Here is a 23,895-nt window from a genome sequence, read left to right as displayed (position 1 = left end):
ATGCCTTATCTTCTAAATTACTTTTATTTAGCTGTCAAGCAACATATTTTACAAAATATTTAATAACTGAAAGTTAATTTGTCTTGTCACATTTATACTATATTCACATTTAAATGCACAAACTTGACATCAGCATGCATAAGATAAACAAGGAATTCCATACACCAACAAAATATGGATCTCCACTTAACACATATTTTTATAACTTTTCTGGCTCTTTGAAACATTCAAAGACACATTCAAAACATAATTCAATATTTACATTGGAGACTGCAACTGGCACTGAAGCAACACAGGATTTCTTTAAATGTCTTTCGCATCTCTAGGCTCCTAAAAGCATAGATGATGGGATCAATGACTGAGTTGCACATGATTAGGACCAGGTAGGTGGTGAAGTGGGACATGTAACAGACGCAGAGGGGGTTCTTAGGGCAGGTGATGATGAGGATGAGGTGGAGGAAGAAGGGGGCCCAGCAGCAGACAAACACCCCAAGGAGGATGGTGATGGTGACCGCGCCCTTCATGCAGGTGCGCTGGCGCACCACTCCATGGGCGGGCAGCGCAGCAATCCGCTTGATGTGCAGCCTTGCCAGTAGGAACATGTGCACGTACAGCGTGGCCATGAGAACCAGCATGGTGAAGAACATGGTGATCAGGCACACAATGACCGTCTTGCTTTCTGAGTACAGGATGAAGACGATACCACACACCACACAGGCCAGCCAGATACCCAGTATGGCCAGCAGAGCTCGTCTCACTGTTACAATGCTGTGGTAGCGCAGGGCGTAGAAGATGGTCACATAGCGGTCAATGGCTATGGCCAACAGATTGCAGATAGAGGCGACCAAGGAGATGCAGATCATGGAATCAAAAAAGTTGTCCATGAGCTCGATGAAGCTGTCACCCGCTACTATCAGACGACTATTCAGGGCAGCAATCACGATAGTCTCTAAGGAGTTGGACACACTCACCAGCATGTCAGCAGCGGCCAGGCTGCACAGGAAGAAATACATGGGAGAGTGAAGGTTCTTGTTCTTCACCACCGCTGAGATGACTAAGATGTTTTCCAGGAGGCTGATGATGCCCAGTGTCAGGAACACCTCTGCTTGGATCTGGACCTGTTCACACAAGACTGGCACAGAGCGGTTCGACACCTCGCCCTCGGTTGCCTCCCGGGTGGCATTGAGGCGATTGTCCCCCGGCAGCAGCTGTCCAATAGTGTTGTTCATCAGGTGAGAATGTCCCTGGGACTCCACAGAGAGCAGGTGAGGGATATTTTGTGATAAGATTGACCAGATGCTCCTCTAAGTGCGTCTTCAAGATTCCTCTGGTGAGGATGCAGCTCGTCCTTTGGTGCGTGTACACTCAGAACATAGTGAACACTGAGAAGTGTGCACTGTCTGCTTTCTGCTGAGCCCTGTGTGCCCTCCCTTGGTACAGATGAGCGAGTCTGAACATGGGTGAAGATGTATTCAACCAGAGAGGTGTATGAATAAGCAGAGCATGCGCACACAAAAACGCATATGTGCGTCCACCTTCAGAATGAACACAGAAACGCACAAAGTGTTGACACTGTTAAGATCTGATATAAAAGTCAGAGATTCATCTATTTTTTCCATTGTTCTTCAATGACCAGATAATCAGATAGTTAAATAGATAATCAAATTGTCTTTAGAAGTATACAGTTGATCTTGGTATTTAACTTGAGTGTTTTGAAAGGCATCCCCCAAATAAAATTATTATTATTATTTGACAATTAGTGATTTTGTAACACTTGCCTTGTTGTCCATTAATATTTGCTCTTCTCTCTGCCATTCACAGTAATTACTGACAGTAACTACCCAATGAAAATGTTTGTAGTCCTCTGTTTATTTCACGATTGATAAAGTTACAGCAAGACAGTACGCCATTTACATGCTCCCAATTTTCAGTTCACCTGATAAAAATGCAATCAATGACACTAATTCAATTTGACGGCCTTCATGTAGATAAATCTCCCAAACAATTTGACTACTTTCAATCAACTGACAAAACCAATGGTGCATGTGAAATATACATAAGGATGGATCAAGATGCCAAAAGTAGCAGCACCAGTTACAACTTAAAGAGGCAGTCAGAAGATGTTAGTTGATAATGCATTCTTTCAATTTCACTTTAATAATACAGTTTCTGAGAAATGACAAGAAAACATACAGAAACTAGAGAGGGTACAATTTCTGGGGAAATTGTAGGGTGTGCTTGCTTGCTTCGGTTGCACAGGGGTCCGTTTTTGAATGACATTTTTACAACTGATATATCTGTATATTTTATATTAAAATGCATACTTATTATTTATAAAGATTACATAGATTTAAAAGCATTTTTTTTGTGCTGCTTATTTACAACTGAAAATACGAGTGAAGTGTAGAATTAAATATGATGTCTTCTCATTTCCCCTGCAAGAGGCAGCCTCATAGCTGAATCAAAACGAATAAATTTGGCAGACCGGTGTAAAAATTGACCTAATCTCTATGACTTAAACGTCCTTTTAAGTTTTCCCTTCTCGTGATATTTTCAGGCATTTAGCCTACTCATATTGCATTCATTCATTAATAAAGAACCCCCTTTGAAGATTATTCTACGACGTTACCGGCAGTAGAAGATGGAATCGCGATTCAAACAGTACCATCTGCTAACTGAAAATATGCCCCCAAAAACGTAAATAAGCTTGACATTTATTTAGTGGAAAATCGCTCATTCATAAAAAGCTCACTGGTAGCGATCATTGTCAGTAACAACGCAAAATGCGATATAGCCCTGTGTGGAGAAGCTGCCCCGGTAAATTGTACTACTACGGTACAGTACTAGTAGACTACTGCTGTGTTCGTCTCGGTAGCGATTGCGTTGGTTGAATTGGATTTAACGTTCCGTTGTACGGTTTAGGCTGAAATTAATTATTTTCATGAACAGATTGACAAAGTTTAGGCTGTCGCAATGAAGTTCAGGTTAGTAGTTGGATAGACTTTTGATTTAAGTAAGGGGAGTGCCGAACATGTTCTGTCGCCGTTTGACTTCCTACAGCTGTGTAGATGTTTTTGTAGTGTCTCGCGTAGGCTACAGCGTTGCAGTGATACACTGGATTGAAACCACAGGTAATGATAATTTCACTCACAAATCGTTTACTTGTAATCTAATGTCATAATAAATCCTACAACGAAAATGTATATGTGAGGAATGTTTATTTTAACGATTGAAAACCGATAACACTACATCATAGACCACTGTAGTATGTGTTGCCCGGGCAACACAGGCTAATGTCATGATGCTAATACTTCAGCTGAAATAGTAGACTACTGTTTCCGAAAGTAGATGTACTTCCTTAATAATATCAGCTTATACTGTACATTACACATCACAATTGTGTGTCATATCACAAAGTAAAATGAGTAAATAGTTATCACCCTGGCCTCTTTGCTTGTGGCGTTTCTGCAGCTGCCTTGCAGTAAAGCTATAGTTAGCCTAGCTATCCCCCAAGTTAACAGATGCGAAACAAATGTTCTGCCAAAGGTAGTCACGCGTGTTTTCGTGACGTTAGTGACGTAGTGACGTTAGTAACGTCAGTGACTGTGGCTAGCAAATTAGCCACCGTTAGCTTCACTTTTCGCCACAAAAACTTAACTTAAGCCCAAACCATGCAACGGAACGTAAATTCCAATACAAGCAACTCAATCGCTACCAAGACGAAACTTTTGACACCTACGTTGTCTATGTAGGCCAAATATTGACTGAGTTTTAGGGGGGCAAAAAGAAAGAAAAAAAAATAATAATAATAATATATATGTGAGAGAACAAAGGTTGTGCTCTCGCCGAAGGCTTGAGCACACCCAATTATGTACACAACCAACACTCAGAACACAATAAAGAGGGTTCAGAGAGCACTCTAATTTATGTTGGTTTTAATAAAAATACATTAAATTGTAAGATAGTAGCTGTAAACATACACATTTAAGACTGTGCTTCTTTTTTATGTACAGTACGTACAGTAACTTGTCAGAACATATAGTCGTAACTATTTTTTAACCTTTTCTCCTTCAGAACAGTCAGTGTTCATTCCATTCAAGTTATCGTTACACAACAGGACTTTTACACTCAGCATGTTCAGTCCTCTAATGTATGTTTAGGATCCTCCTTGGAGATGGCTGGACAGCCATTCAACTGACACTTGCTTTGGTGCAACCAAAGATGATAGGTAACATCCAGTACACAGAGGTTAAACATGGAGACAAACTTGTATGCACAGTATTGCCTATACTAGAGATTGAGTATATAAAATGCCCAAATTATGTTATTTCAGTTAAATATATTTAGAAATTGAGGTGTCAATGATCTTATCTGAGTCCAGTCTTAACCTCCCATTCTTGACAGTTAAGCTTTTATTTAAACTAGCTGTACTGCGAATTATGTGTAAACATTGTTTATCAATAAAGTGTGAAATAATTGTTATATGTTACTATAATTTTTTTTCTATAAATCTATAAGTTAAATACCTCGAGCTTTGCCCTCATAGACAGTATGGTTGCTAAGGAGCACTTCCTTGTTCGGTAAAGGCAACCCATAATGCCCTGTCCTCTGCCTGTGGCTAGGGATGACTCTGTCTCTAACCTGCTCCTCACTGAGGCCTGGCTTGTCATTCTGATTATGCTCCACAATTATGCACTTGCACGTTTCACAAACCTTTTCAGCATTGCTTTCATAATCTAGTTTAATAAAGCATATAATAATTGTATATTGGTTGTAATCATTAAACAACACTTGGACTTCTTAATTCTGAAATGCTATATTTCAGACATACAGATCCTCTGTTCCTGATGCTCAAATAATCAAGAAGCCATGTGAATAGTTAATCTGCTTGTTTAAAAAAGATAATTATAATGTTATTTCATTCAAATTTTTGTTGATTGGCTTCAACTAACAAGGTAATTTAATTGGCTGTTGTAAAAAAGAAGCAGCCTGGACGCATCAACTCCATTTCATAAACCTACATCTGTGTTTGTGAGAGAAAATGTACACTAACATATGATGCTCTCAACCAGGACTCTGCAATGTCCTGCATTCGTGGTAAGATTATTATAGACTTAATTACGTTTCATTAAAGAATTAGCCCTGGATAAAAAGATAGAGTAGGCTGGTTAAACGTTGATTTTTTGAGAGGTCACTGAGCTGCTGTTGTCTGATTCTGGTACTAGCAATAATGTTGGAAAACAAAGAATCAGTGGTCAGTATCTACGCATTCCCAAAAGCATTTAAGTCCTCAAGTTACTATGCAAACAGTCCAAGATGTTTTACACCGCGCAAGGAGTTAACCTGTAAGCGAATAGTTAATCTTCGCCAAGAGAGTAAAACTGCGGAGGGAAAGTGATAAAAAGATTGATTCTTCAAAGTTCTGCAGTGTAACGTGGAAACGGGTATCAAGTATTGAATTAACAGCATCAGTCTTCTTTGAGATGGAAATGTCAGTGATCGCTAAGAAACTATGGTGCGTCCGGAAACAACTTATTCTTTTTCTGACTCCACTAATTCTTCTCCCGTTGATTTTTGGTCTCCCGGAAAAAGTAGGTGGATACTGTACATGGGATGTTATTTATATACAATTTATTTTTTATTCTGCAACATAATGCATTTAAACACATAAGACAATGCATTATATAATGCATACAATCTTATTTAGTACATGTATTAGGTGTTTTGTCTAAACCATAGACCTAGATCTGTTTTACTTTGTCACTAACAAAACTTAATAATAACGTAATTTTTTCTATTTGCATTAGAATTAAATTCAGTCCTCTTGCATTTATAATTGTAATCATTCTAATGTAAATTAAATGTCATACGCCCTGTTGACCAGATCATAGATTCTGCCGTTTTGAATGCACATTAGATCAGCCAACACTTCATAATCTTCATATATGACATGTAATTTACTTAAATGTACTTTTTGGTCTTTGTCTCTTTCAGGAGGGAAAATGTCTTTATGTTGTCCTGTTGATGGCTGTGTTCTGGTGCACAGAGGCACTTCCCCTGGCAGTCACTGCAATGCTGCCTGTTTGCCTATTTCCAACTATGGGGATTCTTCCCTCCAAGCTGGTCTGTCCCCAATACTTCCTTGAAACCAACTTTCTTTTTCTAAGTGGTCTGGTGATGGCATCAGCTATTGAACATTGGGGTCTGCATCGGAGGATAGCGCTGAAAGTCCTGAAGATTGTTGGTGTAAAACCAGCCTGGTGAGAAGAACTATGCTACAGTTTTCTTGCATGTGCTCTAGAGATGTTGACTGTCTGGTGTAAAGGTATATTTTAAATAACATCTCAATATATTTACTTGTCCAAACAAGACTTTCACACAATTAACATATTTACTTTTGCTAAATAACCTTGCATAAAAAAATATTGATTATCAACGTCAATAGCCAATTCTGCCACCTTGCTAATTTATGTCTGTAAACCACATTTTCTACCAGGCTAATTTTAGGAATGATGATCACATCAGCCTTCCTATCAATGTGGCTCAGCAACACTGCCACCACTGCCATGATGCTACCTATCGCCAATGCCATTCTGGAGAGCTTGTTTGGGGACCTGGAAACACTCAAGAGGAACTGCAAGGACATCGATGAGCCTGAGAGTGAGTTGATGTTCAGATGTCGTGAGAGAAATGGATTCCACGCCATTAGTGGAGACGGACAACTTGCTTTCACATCATGTGACCTGTTATGAATTAAACCAGGGGGGCCATGTGTGTGTTCATATTAAATCCGATGGGCTTAAGATTCTGCATGTGCCATCAGATCAGTGGCAAATCACTCTTTACTTGAATGTGCTTGAGCTCATCTCTGGCATGACACAACCAAATTATAAAAGAAGCAATGCAACTCTTAGGAGAGGGGGACACTGTGGTACCACAAAAACAAACAACCCTCTTCCATTTTCCAAAACAAAGAGGAATGTTGTATTTTCTTGAGGCTTGTCCTCTCGACATGTGTCCACCCCACATGGAACTCTAATGCGTAACCTAGGATGTGAACTTTGTGTTGAGAACAACCTGTTCTATGTCAGTAAGTTCAATGGATGTGAAGTTAGTTAAAGCTGAAAAGGTAATCTATTGTCCTTGTCAAGTTCAAGTTCAAGTCATATATTTAACAGGTCTAACAGGAATATAAATTAAGTATTTAATCAAAATATGTTTTATATCAATATTAAACAATTCTAAAGCAAAAGATGCCATAAAGCATGAACTATAATCCACCTCTAATTGTTGCACTTTGTAATATTCAGACTTATTTTTACTCATTGCACTTTGGAAACTGGGTGCTTGCTATTACTTGTTGTTTATTATGTTTTTGTGGTTGTGTGTACAGTATGTTTCTTTTGTATTTTTTAGGCTGCACCAGAATTGTCCTCTGGGGACATTAAAGATTTATTGAATTGTATTGAAGTAATTCATAGTCTAAACCTAGTCACCAAAGTCTTAATTGTGTAGGAAAGTTTCCAACTAAAGTTGTTCACTTGAATATCCATCAGGTCAGTCCCAAGTAAAATTGCATGCACTGCCATCAGAAAAGCAAAAGTTGTCAATGGACAGGTAAGAAAGCAAACTTAAAAAACAAGCTTTTTAAACTTCTGTGCTTAAAATAAATCAGTAATTATAACTACATGCATGCTTTCCACTCTACCTGAGTCTCCATTATGACATACTTCATTGTCTCAATTTGGGTAATAATCCCTGAATTTTCTTAGCTTTTATTTGGTTTCTAAATCTTCACAGAGAACAGTTTGCTACTGTTTCTCTACAGTTTGTGCTTCGGATTGCAGCATACAATGCTTTTGACCAACACTGATTGGTCAACAGACAGTCTTGTCTGTTGTGGCTGGTACAAATTATTTCTCCATATGTCTTGTAATTTCTAAAGAGTGGATGGGATGGAGCAGGTTGATGTGAGGACTCCTGAAGAGATCAGATCAGAATCACAATATCAGATGAAGGTTTGGAAAGGATTCCTCATCTGTATCCCATATGCTGCCAGCATCGGAGGGACTGCCACCTTGACGGGCACAGCACCAAACCTAATCCTGATTGGACAACTGAAAAGGTACAGGGTGCTGGTCCTTCCTGCTTCCGCCAAATGGGCTCTTGGACATTTTCTAACCTTTACCCTTTTGGAGCAGTTCAAATGAGGAGTCTATACAGTACCAGTTGACTTACCAGTGTGATACTGACCGTATCTCTGACAGTTCAGAATCTTTTTGGCAAATAGCTGTGTTTAAAATGCAGCATACTGTTTTGATTGCTTAACAATAATTTATTCTTTCAGCTACTTTCCAGATTGTGACATTATCAATTTTGGATCTTGGTTTGCTTTTGCCTTCCCCCTGATGGTGATACTCCTGTTTCTGAGTTGGATATGGATAGCTTTTCTCTTTGGGGGGTTGAACACACGGTATGGTGATGATAACATATACCATTTTTTATTTTATTTAAAACTTATGCTTATTAATGTTAAGGTCTCCACTTGGTCTAGGGATATCTGTGCAGACAGGAACAAACAGAACAGACAAACAGATGTTGCATGCACCTTATACATTCTAATACATGTGGGCATACACTTTTGATTTATTTCTTATTTTGGTAATGATTAGACGGTGTTTTCCTGTAGAAATACAGTACCAGTCAAAAGTTTGGAGACATTTTCCCAGAATGTGTCCAAACTTTTGACTGGTACTGTATATTGTGACTTTTTATTATGTACTTTTTCTCTGTGTAGGCTGTGTGTGAAGAAATTTGACCAAAGAGCACAGGCAGAAGCCAAAGCACAAACAGTTATTGATGAAGACTACCAAAAACTTGGACCCTTAAAGTGAGGACATATGGTCCAGACCCCTGTACAATGCTTCAGATGTACTGTAGACCACAATAGTGACCTTTATTTTCCATTTTCAATCTTAGTTTTGCAGAGGGATCAATCTTGTTCTTTTTTATTTTGTTTGGCGTTCTCCTGTTCACAAGAGATCCCAAGTTTGTCACTGGCTGGTCTGTGTTTTTCACCAAAGGGTAAGTGCCCACCAGACACTAAAACACCAGAAGCTGCTTTTATTCACAGTTTCCAGGAGTGTGGTGCAGCCTTCTTCACAAACAATGTTCCCCTGTAGGTATGTGTCAGATGCAGTTACTGGAATGATCATTGTCACGGCGCTGTTCTTCTTTCCTTCCCAGAAGCCATCTCTCAGGTGGTGGGGAGATTCTCAAGGTTGGTAATGGAAATTAACTAATTAATAACTTAATTAATTAAGTTATTTACCAAATCACAAGAATTACGATTTTAGAGAGGGTATAGGGGTATAAGCAGGTAGAGGGGAAGCAATTGTCAAAATCCAGTGCAGAGTATTGCCACAGGAGGGGTTACAACCATGACAATGAAACTGATGACAATTTCCAGTTCTATTATTTCTGTAACTTTCAAGTTGGTAGGCATGCATGCTTGTATAGAAGGTTTTGTGAAGTAAATAAGCTGTGGAATGTTAATGACATAGATTAGGCAGTCTGAGTTGTGTCCTGTTGTGAGGTGAGACTGTAGGCCCTCTGTTTGTGTGATTATATTAATCTCTGAAAAATTGGCTGCCAGTGTTGGGTTAGCTCTGTGTGTGTGTTTGAGTGTTAGTTTGTACAATAGGTTCAGCTGTGTAGCTGTGGTTTATTACACTATTGTGATGATGTATACAATCCAATATGGCCAACTGGCCAAAAGGATAATCCTAATTATTGATAAGAGTAACGTTGTTACAAGAATATGTATTAGTTGTGTTAATAGTAGCTTTCTTGCCACAGCATCAAATGTTCCATATGTTCCTCTCCTGTCCTGGAAGAAAGCCCAGGAGTGTGTTCCATGGAACATCATTCTGCTGCTGGGAGGAGGTTTTGCTATGGCTAAGGGCTGTGAGGTAGTTCCGTCTCTCAGATTCAAACAAAATAATAATAACAACAATGTATTTGTAGTTAGGAGATGCTTTAATTCAAAGTAACAAAGAGTAGGTATCATACCTTTGTCCTCTGACCTGCAGTCAAATACTCTACCACTGAGCTATACTCACCCAAAATAGAAAATATGACATCTAAAATAAAAACATTTGCTTAGAACCTGTCACCTCACAATATATGTTTATGATGTGTCATGTGACTTTAGATACATTACACCTTGTCATCCTCTCATTCCTGCAGGAGTCAGGACTGGCTGCTTGGATAGGAAGATATCTTCAGCCTCTGGCCCAGGTCCCCCCTGCGGTGGCTGTCATGTTGATCACTGGCTTCCTGGCCACGTTCACAGAGTTTGCCAGCAACACTGCCACCATTATTATATTTCTGCCTGTAATAGCTGAACTGGTTAGTATTTAGTTGCTGTGGGAGTTTTGTCAAGAGGGGAGTTGGAGATTATCCACAATAAATCATACACAGCAATTGACCTTAAGGTGTTAGTCAAATGGCTAATGAACCTGTTGGACTCACACAATAGCTGTTGTTCATGTTTGCATCTCTGTTGAACATTGACCAAGGTTATCAGTAACCAGTTATCGTAGCTCTCTGACCCTATGTGATATTTTGTGCAATATTGGTAAAAACAAAGCAAATAACAGAAATGCATTCATGTTTTATTGTTGGTGTATTTACTAATTGTGTTTCACAATTAACAATCTGGAGAATCTTTTAAAAAGATTCCTACACTAATTGTGTTGTGTGTTAACATTAACAATATACTTTCTCCACAGGCCAAGTTTGTCAAAGTGAACCCCCTTTATTTCATGATACCTGCAACAACTGGATGTTCATTTGCTTTCATGCTGCCAGTGTCCACGCCTCCTAACTCCATTGCCTTCGCTTCAGGACATCTTGAGGTTAAAGATATGGTAAGTCTCTTCTGGTTTTAGTACTTGACTATGCTGTACAGGCTGTACAAGTTACTTATATAATAAATAATTGACACATGTTTCTTATCTCCATCTTCAGGTGAAAACTGGCTTTGTAATGAACATTTTGGGCATTTTGACAGTGTCTTTGGCCATGAACACTTGGGGTCTTGCCATGTTTAGTTTGGACAGTTATCCTGACTGGGCTCGCCCTGCCAACATGTCCAGTGCTGTCATAGATATACATATATTGTCAGTACCAACCTTCAATGCTACTCTGTGACATCTTCCATCATGGATCTTAAGAGGCCAAAAAAGCACAACATTGAACTGTATATCAAAATGTTACCTATTCATTCAAAATGAGCAAAAATCAGTCACCTGAAGGCTTCTCATACTTGCAAAAAGTTGTCAGGCTTCAGTCCACCATTTTTGCGATGTCGGGAAACTGCACAAGCCCTGTCCCTTTACCATACCATAATTTTTCTGCCATGGCCTTCAGGGTGCTACACCACGGTCTTTGTGACTCAGCTAAGCAGGGAAGTTAAGGAAGTCCACATTTGAAGACTTTATCAAGAGTCAGACGAGAACTGCTAGTGGTGTAGCAGCTCTCATCACAGTGAATTGTTGCCTCATCTTGAACTGTGAAGTGTAGTTAGGCTGTGAGTGTCAAACCTAGCACCCTGCTGGTAAAAACCACCTCATCACCACAATGTGCAATCTGTTGTTAAGCACTATGTGAATTTAACAACGGAAACAACACTATCATAGCTAATAGAGTAAGGGAGTCCAGATATTCTAACTGTGATCTAAAAGGGGCAGCTGGAAAGAGGATTAAAGTTGCCCAACTTTTTGTACATTACAATTACAATTTTAATCATTGTATTGATATATTTATCAGTTCAAATGGAACTGTTTGGAACATAATTGTCCTTTTGGTTCTTGTTTCTTCTTTCAATTTGATTTATATTTTCACACTGAGCGAAGTGGAAGTGACCAAGGTGCGACATCAAACGGATGCCAACATTTGTATTGATAAGAGTAGTCTCACAACTCTTTGTAAGACTCTTTGTAAGACCCACTCAACATATTTCACACTGCTTTTACACATGTAGCACTGTTTAGATCTGTCTGAAAGTAAACTTTGTGTAAAAATGATCTCTTCAGGCAAGTGTGCCTACTTGCTAATCCCACATGCAGTATTTCCTGGTTGTGTTGCATGGAGAATCGTTGTTGAATAAAACAGATGTTGTCTGTACTCATTTAGGTGTTTTGTTTCCCTTTAGTGTTATATATGAATAGTATAACACTGCTGATTGTGTCTGCACCTTTTGGTGAGAAGCGTGGTGAGTTCATTGACTGGGGAAGACAACAATGCAGTTCATTGTTAATTGAAATATTGATACAATGAAGTCACAATGAAAACCTACTTAAGTTTCAATGGTTTCGTTTAGATTTCAATCTTAACTATTTCTATGGGATGACTTGTATGCGGTTTTAACCCATAATTTGTCATTTGATCTAATAAGTGTGGTGAATCATTTTACTGTAATTATGTTTTTTGTTAGTAATATGCCATTTGTAATTTATTAAGGATATCTAGTATTATCAATTAACATTTGTTATATTTGATAATATGAAGAGAAATAAAAATAAATATAGTTAAAATGCATATAGGTAAGCATTAATTGTTGACATGGGTAATATTTTGATGGGCCTTCTTCATCTTGAAAACTTACGATATTAAAAAATATATTTGATAACCTACTTTTGAGAAGAGAATGGGGCTGTAAATAACTTTTAGTGTCAGTTGGGTGTTGTAAATTCTCACTCTCTAAAGGTCTTGCACATGGTTAACTCAGCAGAAACCCAAGTGTTCGAGTCAGAACAAGAATCTGATGTTGGTCAGAACACACATATAGAAGAATCTGATGTTGGTCAGAACACACATATAGAATAATCTGATGTTGGAATTTGTCACCTACTTAATAATAATATATATGTCAACTAAAAGGGGATTTAGTGTTTTATTAATCGTGACCATGTTATCTAATGTGTCTTCTTTCTAGATTATTCCAGAAATCCTTCAGTTATCAGTTTCACATGACAGGTCAAGTGTGGCTTACTCATGTCTGAGAAACTGAGTCACACATATCTTTGTGACAGTGACCGTAGAGGTTCCTGTTTCAGCCTAAGACCTTCCTGTTTCGACATCAGCCCAACTCAAACATCCATGCAATTACTTTCAGATGAACCTTCCCACTATGAGGTCTATGCAGTTTGCCTTTCCAAGGTGGGTTGTGTGTATTATTTAATACTTTGAATGTTAATGTGTTATCCAAAGTGTATTTTAGAGAAAGATGCTGTTGTCTTAGCTTGTGGTTAACAATGACATGACCATATGATTATGTGTGAGTGAATGATGTAGCACATGCTATGTACCATGTTATACAGCCATGTATGTTGATTAGTTTTGTACATAAATTAATCTTCTGTATGTCTTTAAATTACATTTAACCACTTATAAGTTAATTGCAGCATACAAAAAAAGGATTGAAATCTGAACTCTTTGAATTATTTTGTTATTCAGTATAGTTGAACTTGCCCTCTTTTTTCTCCTCAGCAAGGGATCCTGCCAAGGTACCCTAAAAAGCACCCTGCTGTACCTCTGTCATATTTACTCAAAGCCGACTCCAGTTGCCAAGGAGATCATGATCCTGCTGTCTTTGTGCCTCACAAATGCTGTGCTGACTGGTGCACTTCTCTTCCGCTGGCTATCAGCTATCTTGAGATATGACCCAGACACCTCTGGCATCATTGCTTGCATCTGCAGTGTGGTCATCTTTCTCCTCTCTGTCCTTTTCCATCCTCTGCGTTGTGTTCTGACCATGATGCTACCAACTCTCTGCACCAAACAGGGCCGGAAGCTAGTAATCTCAACCTCTGTGATGGTGCTAGTGTTGAACATCATCCCCAACATAACCATCAACGTAGGAGCAGTGATGCACATTGTGAAGTGCACCTCTGAGGGGTTTGCACAGACACTGTTAAACTCATCTGCCATTTTAATTGGAGCAAAGGAGGAGCTTGTTAGACAAACAACTACAGCAAAACAGAATCCTTTATTTCTTTTGGGAGATTTGGTGACCAATTTGAATACATTTGATGAGGTTACACAGATTGATGTTTCTGAAGTTAAAAAGAGGTTTCTCAACATTAGCAGGCAGGTTGAGATGGACTTTGTACATGCTAATGCTTTACTAAAGCAGTGTAAACTTGTATCAAACAGGATTCTAGCTGCTGTCTTTATAATCTATTTGATTATTGACTCAGCCTGTTACTTGAGCTCATATCTTACATCAGTTAAATTCGACAATGTGTATCTTACAAACAAATTAATACAAAAAGCATCTAATAATGGAGTCCATATAACTGCCACCAAAAATATAGTTAATTCTGCTGGTTGTAAAATAACAAAAGAGGAATTTTCTAAATGTCTGACTTCAGTTGTAGTGGTGAGTTTATATTTCACTGCAGTTATCTTAGTAATTGCTTTGGATCACATTGTGTATTATTTAGTTACCAAAATAGAAACCTGGCTTTTGGATGTTCCAGCTAGTTTTGCCAACATGAGTGTGAACTATGTGGTAAGATAACATCAATCATAATTTCCATTTCACTTTGTATTTACTATACTGTCACAAATACATATGACATTTGCAACTCAAAAATTACATTAACAATAAATGCAACATACAATGATAAGTTATCTTATTCTCCAACAGATTCAGTTTTACGTCCCTGCATCATGTCTTACCAAACCATGTGTGGCGTTTGAGCTGATAAACTTCCACAAAGGCTATAAGGAGTCCTTCAGCCCTGCGTCTTTCCTGTGTGATCCACAGTTCTCATCCCCAGATCTGGAAGTGAGAGTCTGGCTAGGACTTCTCTTCCTGCTGAGCTACACTGTGGTATTCCTGGAGATCTACGCCAGGAGACTGCGCAGAGCAATAACGGCATCCTTTTACAGAAATCATGAGGAAAAAAGAATGGATTTCTTACTAAAGAAAATACAAGTAAAGCAAAGATACGAGAAGAAAGGTTTTTTTCACATTACAATTGCACAGGAAAGTACTGGTCATGTGGTACTGTAAGTGTGTCATGATTATCAACACGGTGTCAATAGCTTGTGTTTCATCCCAAGTGCCACCTGATGACAGAACGTGCAAGAGTGAGTCACTGTCATAGACAGACACAGAGCACCACTCTACCGCCTCCTCTCATCAAGAAACACATGTGAAACTGAGAGCCCAAGCTTGAGCTGCACACACAGTATCTGTTGTTTCGATGTTGTCCAATTACAGTAACTTTATGCAATTTGTGAGATAATATTTTGTGTTTTTATGAGAACTTCCTGCTCACTGGGCATCTTCACTATATGTCATAAAGTTAATATCCCACTAGGTGTCACTAAGTGACTATGATTGTAACTTCAATTTCAAGGACAGCAGGTGTCAATCCTACACAGTAGGTGTTGAATGAGACAGACAAAACATTCTGTCTTTGTGTGACACTGTATTTTACTAAACCTATAAAGTCCTGTGCTTTTCATCACCACAGATTTGAATTCCCATGAGGCTTTTAACAATTTTAGCATCGCAGATTATTAATAGAATAGTTTTTCATCTATTTTTAATAAAAAAACATTTTGCCCTATTTCTTTCTTTTTCCAAAATGTGTATTTCAAAACTCAGGCATCTGTGACTAGATAACACCCTTTGTTGTTGTGGGTCCTAGACAACATGAATTATTCATCTGATATTTCTTGACATTAACTGTTACTGCTACACACTGATTTTTTTTATTTTCTGCATAACCATTCCACATTATTGGCAGCTCAACTGAAACTTCACATTTTGCTTTCCTTTGAATATCTTTATTAACACTTATGTTACGTTTACATTACAATTACAATTTTCTTTGCTAGATGCTTACTGTATATTAGTTACAGATACATTTGTTAGATAAGCTTAATGTATAGGTCTAATTGAATAACCGCCACTTTGTTAACAATTTTCACACTCAATTATAAACTGTTCCAGACATACATAAGTGAATTATTCTTACTGAACCATCACACCACAACAACAACCAAACAAACAAGCACTTTTTGTCCCAGCTATGTTTCTGCTGTTTTCCCTAGGACCAGCTGTAGTGGGTGTATGATTTATCATGAAAAATTATACAAATGTATGAAATTAGCTGAACATTTAAAACTGCCCAAATGTCCTGATTGACCAGCTCTGGTTCTCCCACCTCACAGTCTTCCTCTCTCTGATTGTATCCTCTCTTATAGGGTACAACAAAACAGGGGGATTCGCTACCCACTTCCCTTTAAAAACAAACCTATCACCAAAAATAGGCATTGTGTAAGACTCTGCCATGGGAGTTTGACTAAATACAGAACCTGTCTATATGTTTGAGCTTGGAAGGCAAGTCATTTTGATGATAAGCATCCTACCTCATCAGAATCAACATCAAGAGTTCTGTTCATCTGGCGGAGTTAGAGTGCTCTCATACGTGCCACGAGTGGCTCATTAAAATTTGCTCTTTTAGATGGAGAAAGACCTAGATGAGGTTCCTCTATGTGATGAGGTCGGCTGGCCGAAAGGCTTCATTATAAGCTTTTAAGGCTCACTATGCAGCATCCACTGCATCATCAGGCAGCCAGTAGCTGTGCAGACAATCCTCCCAGAGGACAACACATAGTCCCAGTGCCTTGAAGCAAAAGTAAGGGGACTGCACTGTTCCTGTTAGTGATTACATCCCCTTTAATTGAGTTGTTTATTCTGCTCTTTAAGATGTGCCTACTGCTCTAAGATGCAGTAAGATTGAACCTGGAATTTGTCCGTGTCCCTCTCACTGCAGAATACACTGTATTCACAGGAACAAGTCAATCTCAACATCTTGTACATTTGTACATTTAGTCATTTAGCAGACGCTCTTATCCAGAGCGACCTACAGTAAGTACAGGGACATTCCCCCTGAGGCAAGTAGGGTGAAGTGCCTTGCCCAAGGACACAACATCATTTGACACGGCCGGGAATCGAACTGGCAACCTTCAGATTACTATCCGGATTCCCTAACCGCTCAGCCACCTGACTCCCATCTTTGCTGCAGAAATTGTGTACTTGCTTCAGTTCCCAGTATCAATGCTAAAATAATAAAATAAACTGTTCAGAGAGATTAACTATGGTCTATTTTTAGTCTATAGATGCAATGGTTAAGTACTGGGTTGATCCTCATCCTGATGCTGCAGTTGTGACTGTCGACAAGCTGAAAGTTGAGCATAGAGAATAATATACAGTACATGCATCACCTAAAATAGAGAGTCTTATCTTTCATCCCTCTCAAGCAATACATACTTGGTAGCCTGTGACGAGGATGGTGAGAAAAGAGAGTGGAGCGAGAGAAAGGAGATAGAGAGGGGGAGACAGAAATGCAGGAGAGGGAGAGAGAAAGACAAGTTTTTTAAGAGGTTAGGTGGTTAGAACACTGCTGAGAGACTGTTAGGCTACAGTTCTTCTTTTCAGTCGGCTGATCAACCTGGACTTTTCTAAACCTAAAGAGGTGGCACCTTAAACTTAGCTTTCTCCAACCCATGGTAAGGAGTAGAATGACTGTAATAATTGTCAATTGCTATATGTATTGATATTGAAATTAAGCATTGTGTATTAAGCAAGTGTATGATTTATTATTAATTAGAGATTAATATTAAAAGTATGGATCCAAAAAGGTTAATGCAATTATTATACAAAGAAATGAGCGACGGATGAAATAATACAATTTTTTTTCTGTTATTTTGCAGAGTTTCTGTGGGACAATAAAGACTGAGTAAGAGAGCTTTTGATTTTGATACCATGGACAACCACACATTCGTCGCTACAACCGTCAATGCAACTCATAATACAGAACTGAAAGAGATGCCACAGAATCCTCTTGAAGTTCAGATTGTTACTATCTTTCTTGCGATACTTATATGCGGTGTTGGAATAGCAGGAAATATAATGGTAGTGTTGGTTGTGCTGCGAACCAAGCACATGATGACCCCGACCAACTGTTACCTTGTCAGTCTTGCTGTAGCAGACCTTATTGTGCTTTTAGCTGCAGGCTTGCCAAACATTTCGGATGTGGTTGCTTCATGGTTATACGGTTACGCAGGATGCCTTTGTATAACATACCTGCAATACCTTGGCATTAACGTGTCCTCCTGCTCGATCACAGCGTTCACTGTTGAACGATACATTGCAATATGTCACTCTATCAAAGCGCAATTTATCTGCACCGTGTCTAGGGCAAAGAAGATTATTGCGTGTGTATGGATCTTCACGTCGCTCTATTGCATTATGTGGTTCTTTTTAGTGGACACGGAGGAAACTGAGTACGCCAATGGGGTAATGGTCCGATGCGGTTACCGTGTCTCCAGAAACCTTTACATGCCAATTTACTTTCTAGACTTTACGCTGTTTTACGTTATTCCATTGATTGTGGCAACTGTGCTGTACGGCCTCATTGCACGAATTCTTTTCATGAGCCCATTGCCGAGCAACGTCAACGACAGAGGCGATTCTGTGCACCAGGGGCGCAGCAACAGCACTGTCAAGGTATCGGGCAAGTCTAACAAGGGCGCAGTGTCTTCAAGAAAACAGGTGGGCTCCTGCTTCACTTGAAAGTAAAGCTACTCAACAATCTTTGTAAAACTGGATTATAAAATTTCAATTCGTATTCTTCATAATTATTTCAAAATAACTTTATTCAAATTATTTTGACAACGGACATAAATAGCATTCAACATTAATTCATCAAGGCATATGGTAAATTGAACAGAACCTGATCAGATGAAAAGAGAATGCTATTTTTACAGCTATCAGGTCATTTACTTTTGGTCACATTCCCATTCAAGATTGAGCATTATTGTTTTTATTAGTGTGGGTTTAACACAAGGTAGTAGATAACGAACCTGATTAGGCACGTCGGCACTCTTTCTTCTAAGGTGTATTAATTGTTCATGGTCACATATGTTCAGGAGTCAGGGGACCAGCAACTAAGGGACACCTGTAACGCTGTGATGTTATAACATCCTGCCTTCTCTTCCTACTCCCGCTGCAGGTCACAAAGATGCTGGCAGTGGTAGTTATTCTTTTTGCCTTGCTCTGGATGCCATACCGAACACTGGTGGTGGTCAACTCCTTCATGGACCCACCATACACGGACATATGGTTCCTGCTATTCTGCCGGATGTGCATCTACACCAACAGCGCCATCAACCCCATCATTTACAACCTCATGTCTCAGAAGTTCCGCGGCGCCTTTAAAAAGCTTTGCAAGTGTCCAGGCCACGGTCCAGAGAAGGTAAACAAGTACAATGTGCCAGTGTATTATAGCGTCATTAAGGACTCCTCCCATGAAAGTAATGAACCTCTCACAGAGCAGGAGGATGCTTGTAGCTATGGAAACACTGTAAAGAGGGTCAACTTTACAGATAAGAATAATGATACAAGTAATATGTTCAGTATTGCTTGATACAGGCTAATCCATCCTTTTTTTAAAGCTCCAGTGTATGGTCAAGCCCAGGGTCTTAACATAATATAGACGTATTATGAAATTATGAGAGCTGTCTGTTATTGTGTAGTTGTTGAAATGGCAACACCCTGCCAGAACATGGAACAAAATATGCTTAGTTGTCTGGCCCTGTGACAAACACACTGAGAAACATTATGTTGCACACTACAGAGGGGCCATTCTTGTGTAATTGACTTTATGGTGTGTAAAAAGGATTTGTGTAGTATTATTGCTGTTATTTTACTGGTAAACACTCAGATACAGATATCATTTCTACATTTGTGTATCACCTAATATTTAGGTGTTGTTTTTTGTTTCATTTAAAGTAGCATTTTTTAGGAGTAGGAGTATTTAGGTACTATATTTTGTTATTTTACAAGTGTTTGTAAATATTTCACTAAACATGAAAATGTTGCTTGTTTAATTTGTTTTGCATGCCATGCTGACACTTGAAGTGGGTGATACAGTTGTGCAATATGTGTTTGATTGCAGTATTACTATATGAAAGTATGTTCAGGACAGGATCAGTCAAATGCCATCATACTTTTGGGAAACTTGTTGTTATGATTTAGTGTTCAAGTTGATGAATCAAAGTAAAAGGTATATAAGCAGTATACATTTGTGTGTGGTGTTTTTTAAACCTTTAAACCCCAAAAATAATAATCCTGGAATTATTCAATTAAATATTAATATCAAACTATTTTTCATGTTGGTAACAATAGACTAAACAGGCCTACCCATGTCCATTGTAGGTTCTGGTAAACCTCCCAAGTTCAGTGAGTGTGCTCATCCAAGAGTTACTGGACTGTTACTAATGGTTAAACTCAGTCGACAGTTCAAATACTAGCCACCCACACCATCAAGCCTGCTGATGTGTGGTGATGCTATATTTGAGGTCCCCCTGTGTTGAAATGCAACACACTGGCTAAATAGTTAAACCTATCAGTGGAACAGTAGCCCAACATTCAGTCCCCCTGAAAGTTGGATTGGTGTTATGACTAATAGGGTTAGAGTGAGGACATGAATTGTGTGATGACCAGCCACCATCAATTTGAGCACGACCTACTACAGAGCTTCAATAGCATCTGAATATTTCTGTATCCAACTGTGCCAAAGTACACAAAAAAAGAGTGTTATCAGAATTGTTTATGTATGTGTAGCCTGTGTAAATACTTTCAGATGCAGTGGTACCTTTTTCAGGATTTTTTATTCTCATCAATAATTTTATTTTCCATTTTTATATAATATATGCAGCATATTAAATAGTATATATTTAGTTAATAATCCCACACACAAGTGAGATTTATCAGGTTCTTAAACTACATTTGTAAACTGAATACAGACAGAGTGTACTTATAGTCCTTTACTTTTTCATTGTATTGCCTTTACACCACCCCTTACCCCATCCATCCACCTCCCCACCCCGTCTTGAGTCAGTTTGTTTGTGAAAGTACTGTGGTGGTAAGTAGCAGTTCTATACTGGGACTTGTCAGACCACAGATGTATACAAGCCAATGGGTTAGGGTTAAGCTACATATACTTGCCAGTGAGCTGACACCCCCTGAGCTGAGTTCTCTGTTGCAGGCTCAGTGATTATAGCAATTAATTAAAAAAAACAAGATTTATACAGATTCACACAGCAAAAGAATAATAATGACATACTTTACAATCATCTAAAAATACCCCAAACAGACTCCAGATGTTTTTCTCAAGATTTTGGGAGATTTCTTAGTCCAAACATTAGAGAGACCAGTCCACTCTCTTTAAGCTCACTCAGACCTTATTTGCATTGGAACAACCTTTATCCACCACCAACAACGTATGCACTTTTAAAAACTTTATGAGGGTTTGTTTTTTAAATGTTGATTCTTAATTCAAACAACTCAGATAGTGTCTTTCAGATTATCAAGTGTATCTGAATTTTTACGAATCTTAGGAAAGTGTTTATTAAGGGATGTATTCTACTATCATGTAATTTTACAGTTATTTTTCCTTGCAGTAGCATATTGCTAGGTGAAAGTGATGAAGAGGTTCAACCAAAAGGATGGATGCTGGTCTGTTTGCGTGAGGCTTTCAGTCATCACAAAAATTTCCCATAGATCAAGTCCCCTGAGGCTCTTCTCTCTGCTATAATATCTTGAGTTATCAAAAGCCCACATGCCACTTGTCAAACAGTAGCTTATCAACTGCAGTCCTTCAAGCTGTTCCAGACAACATATATCATACATTTTTCACTTGATACACATTCATTTCATTTAGTTTGCAATGCTTTTGCAACTTTTAAAATATAACGATTTCTCTGGGGCTAAATGAAACTAGCTTCCCTGAGAACACTTCTCTCTGTCTTTGAGTGCCTCCCATAAGGACAAAGCACTAGAAAGGATCTTACTCTCCCAATCTCACCATATACACTTTTATCCAAGGGTGGATAATGCCTTTCCAATCTTCATACACAATCTCTCTGGAGCAAAGAGACACACTGATGACCCCATTTTGTGCTACAGAGTCTTTCCCATCAGTGAGACTACATATAATCCCAAATGTAGCATGGGTATAGAGAGAAAGGGAATATCTCACAAGGAAAAGTAGGTAGTTATAAAAACAGGAGGCTGAAGCTTCATTTGAAACACAAAATAAACAAACCAAACTGTCAATCAAGAAATATGTGAGGATGTACTTAATTTAGGCTATACCAAGAAGTTTGCCAGGCACACAACTTTCAATTTTTAATCCAGAATCAGTTCACAGTTATGTAAAGGTAGAGTAAAGGTCATAATTATGGTAGTAATAGTTAGTTAGTAAGGAACAGCGTTGTAAAAAATGGGAAAAGTCTTAATAATAATCAAATTAATGTCAGAATCCTTATCCATGAAATATTTTTTTTATATGTAACATAAATAAGATAGCATATTATATAAATCCTAGTAACGGGCAAATGATTGACATAAGCTCACAGACCTGTCTTGTGTATTTTTGCCATTCTGTTTTTACACACCATGACAACAATGCTGTGTGCTGTTGCACATGATCAGTATACTAAGCATATCAGAGTTATTATCATAGAGGACGTTTATTCACCTCTTACTTCATAAGGGTCTCTGCCTCCTAACTATTAGGATTCATAGCGGCATAATCAAAGCCCTACCAGAGGCGAACAATAGTTATTCTGTGTTGAGAGGTGAATCATTCTGTGATCATTTCACGATGCCCATTATGACTTGCTGAAGAGTCTGTTTTCTTTTTCATTTTCAGTAATCCGCCCTTGAAAACAAATTATTCATACCCTTAAATATCCTTCACTTAAGTAACAGAAACAAACTGTCATATAAGTTTATTTGTTATTTTACAAATAGAGTGAAATAATAAGTTTATTATTTTGTTATGTGGTTCATGTGAAAACGACATGCCTTTTTAATAAATATTTATTGTACTTAGTCATAGTGAAAAATTCAAGTGAGAGTGATTAAATATGTTTACCATCTATTTAGTTTTCTTTTTGCATATCAATAGGATAAGTTAAATTTTTTATGCAGAATCTCGGAAAGCTTTGGACCACACAGAGTGTATACTCTGAGGACTCAACTTAACCTAGATGGAAATTTCTCTGTTCATTCATATTAGAATTCATATTTAAGTTTAAAACTAGGAAACAAAGATCATGACTCTCTGTTTGTAATACCACAGACAATCACTCTCAAAATTCTTTGTTCAAGATGTCTCTTGATCGCTCATAATTATTTAGGGTTTTATCAACATTTACCAAGAAACGTTCTGCTTATGTCAATTATGCATATGTTACTTAGCCTTCCATTTTGTGTTTCATATCACATCTTGTGTTCACAAGTTCAGTAATCACACCATAGATTGAATAGATAGCTTTTATTGAAGCAGAGCTGGTAGCAGAGCCAAGCCCGATGGTGGAGGAGGCCGGTAGCAGAGCCGGGCCTGGTGTCCGGGCATGGACTCGGGGTGTGGCGGAGAGTCCTAATGGGTCACGGCCGAGCAGCAGCTCAAGCAGATCCCCTGGGAAGCCTGAATAGATGACAGGGAGAAGCAGAGAAGAAAGGGAAGGGTGGGAGGGTGACAACAACATGCTAGCACAGGGACCAGAGGAATGGAAGATACTTTATACAGAACTCTTAATTGACCAAGGGGAGTTTGGTCGCATTCTTCCGTGCTTTACTGGGCTGATGCGTATTAGTTTGATTGGAGAAGGAGGAGTCTTGGTGTGCCACCTTCCTCCCAAACTTTAGTTAACCCTTTCAGGCCTAACTCCATTTCATGATCTCTTCATGGTAACTATGGTTGTTTTTTATATGTACTCCATAACATGCGAAAGGTA

At 38.5% G+C, this 23,895-nt stretch overlaps 4 protein-coding genes across 4 annotated transcripts; 3 read left to right on the top strand and 1 right to left on the bottom strand.

The window, feature by feature from the left end:
• Positions 1-251: 251 nt before the first annotated feature.
• mc3r (melanocortin 3 receptor) lies at positions 252-1,229 on the bottom strand. The gene has a single exon (XM_062458996.1). The coding sequence runs from the start codon at positions 1,227-1,229 to the stop codon at positions 252-254; it is 978 nt and encodes a 325-aa protein (XP_062314980.1).
• Positions 1,230-5,439: 4,210 nt separating this feature from the next.
• Positions 5,440-11,992, top strand: slc13a3 (solute carrier family 13 member 3). The gene is made up of 13 exons (XM_062458130.1): positions 5,440-5,591; positions 5,995-6,260; positions 6,497-6,660; positions 7,557-7,617; positions 7,946-8,125; positions 8,348-8,473; positions 8,798-8,890; positions 8,980-9,084; positions 9,183-9,280; positions 9,859-9,971; positions 10,249-10,410; positions 10,794-10,931; positions 11,032-11,992. Exons 1-13 carry the CDS (start codon positions 5,484-5,486, stop codon positions 11,212-11,214), a joined length of 1,797 nt encoding a protein of 598 aa, XP_062314114.1. The 5' UTR covers positions 5,440-5,483; the 3' UTR covers positions 11,215-11,992.
• Positions 11,993-13,155: 1,163 nt separating this feature from the next.
• Positions 13,156-15,772, top strand: ocstamp (osteoclast stimulatory transmembrane protein). The gene is made up of 3 exons (XM_062458129.1): positions 13,156-13,224; positions 13,555-14,578; positions 14,717-15,772. Exons 1-3 carry the CDS (start codon positions 13,181-13,183, stop codon positions 15,083-15,085), a joined length of 1,437 nt encoding a protein of 478 aa, XP_062314113.1. The 5' UTR covers positions 13,156-13,180; the 3' UTR covers positions 15,086-15,772.
• Positions 15,773-17,320: 1,548 nt separating this feature from the next.
• LOC134018250 (thyrotropin-releasing hormone receptor) lies at positions 17,321-20,167 on the top strand. The gene is made up of 3 exons (XM_062458128.1): positions 17,321-17,595; positions 17,800-18,640; positions 19,101-20,167. The coding sequence occupies exons 2-3, from the start codon at positions 17,852-17,854 to the stop codon at positions 19,512-19,514; spliced, it is 1,203 nt and encodes a 400-aa protein (XP_062314112.1). The 5' UTR covers positions 17,321-17,595; positions 17,800-17,851; the 3' UTR covers positions 19,515-20,167.
• Positions 20,168-23,895: the final 3,728 nt, after the last annotated feature.

The sequence above is a fragment of the Osmerus eperlanus genome, chromosome 4, assembly GCF_963692335.1.
Source record: "Osmerus eperlanus chromosome 4, fOsmEpe2.1, whole genome shotgun sequence".
Taxonomy (NCBI): Eukaryota; Metazoa; Chordata; class Actinopteri; order Osmeriformes; family Osmeridae; genus Osmerus; species Osmerus eperlanus.
The sequence above is the reverse complement of the archived record's forward strand: the minus strand, read 5'-3'. Positions and strand labels throughout refer to the sequence as shown.

Bases quoted from the DNA above. Each gene is read 5' to 3' on its own strand.
- mc3r (XM_062458996.1), bottom strand. From the start codon at position 1,229: ATGAACAACACTATTGGACAGCTGCTGCCGGGGGACAATCGCCTCAAT.
- slc13a3 (XM_062458130.1), top strand. From the start codon at position 5,484: ATGGAAATGTCAGTGATCGCTAAGAAACTATGGTGCGTCCGGAAACAA. The intron at 8,891-8,979 runs GTGAGGACATAT...TTTCAATCTTAG, and splicing joins CAAAAACTTGGACCCTTAAA to TTTTGCAGAGGGATCAATCT. The intron at 9,972-10,248 runs GTAGTTCCGTCT...TCATTCCTGCAG, and splicing joins CTATGGCTAAGGGCTGTGAG to GAGTCAGGACTGGCTGCTTG.
- LOC134018250 (XM_062458128.1), top strand. From the start codon at position 17,852: ATGGACAACCACACATTCGTCGCTACAACCGTCAATGCAACTCATAAT. The intron at 18,641-19,100 runs GTGGGCTCCTGC...CTCCCGCTGCAG, and splicing joins CAGTGTCTTCAAGAAAACAG to GTCACAAAGATGCTGGCAGT.
- ocstamp (XM_062458129.1), top strand. From the start codon at position 13,181: ATGAACCTTCCCACTATGAGGTCTATGCAGTTTGCCTTTCCAAG. The intron at 13,225-13,554 runs GTGGGTTGTGTG...TTTTCTCCTCAG, and splicing joins ATGCAGTTTGCCTTTCCAAG to CAAGGGATCCTGCCAAGGTA. The intron at 14,579-14,716 runs GTAAGATAACAT...ATTCTCCAACAG, and splicing joins ACATGAGTGTGAACTATGTG to ATTCAGTTTTACGTCCCTGC.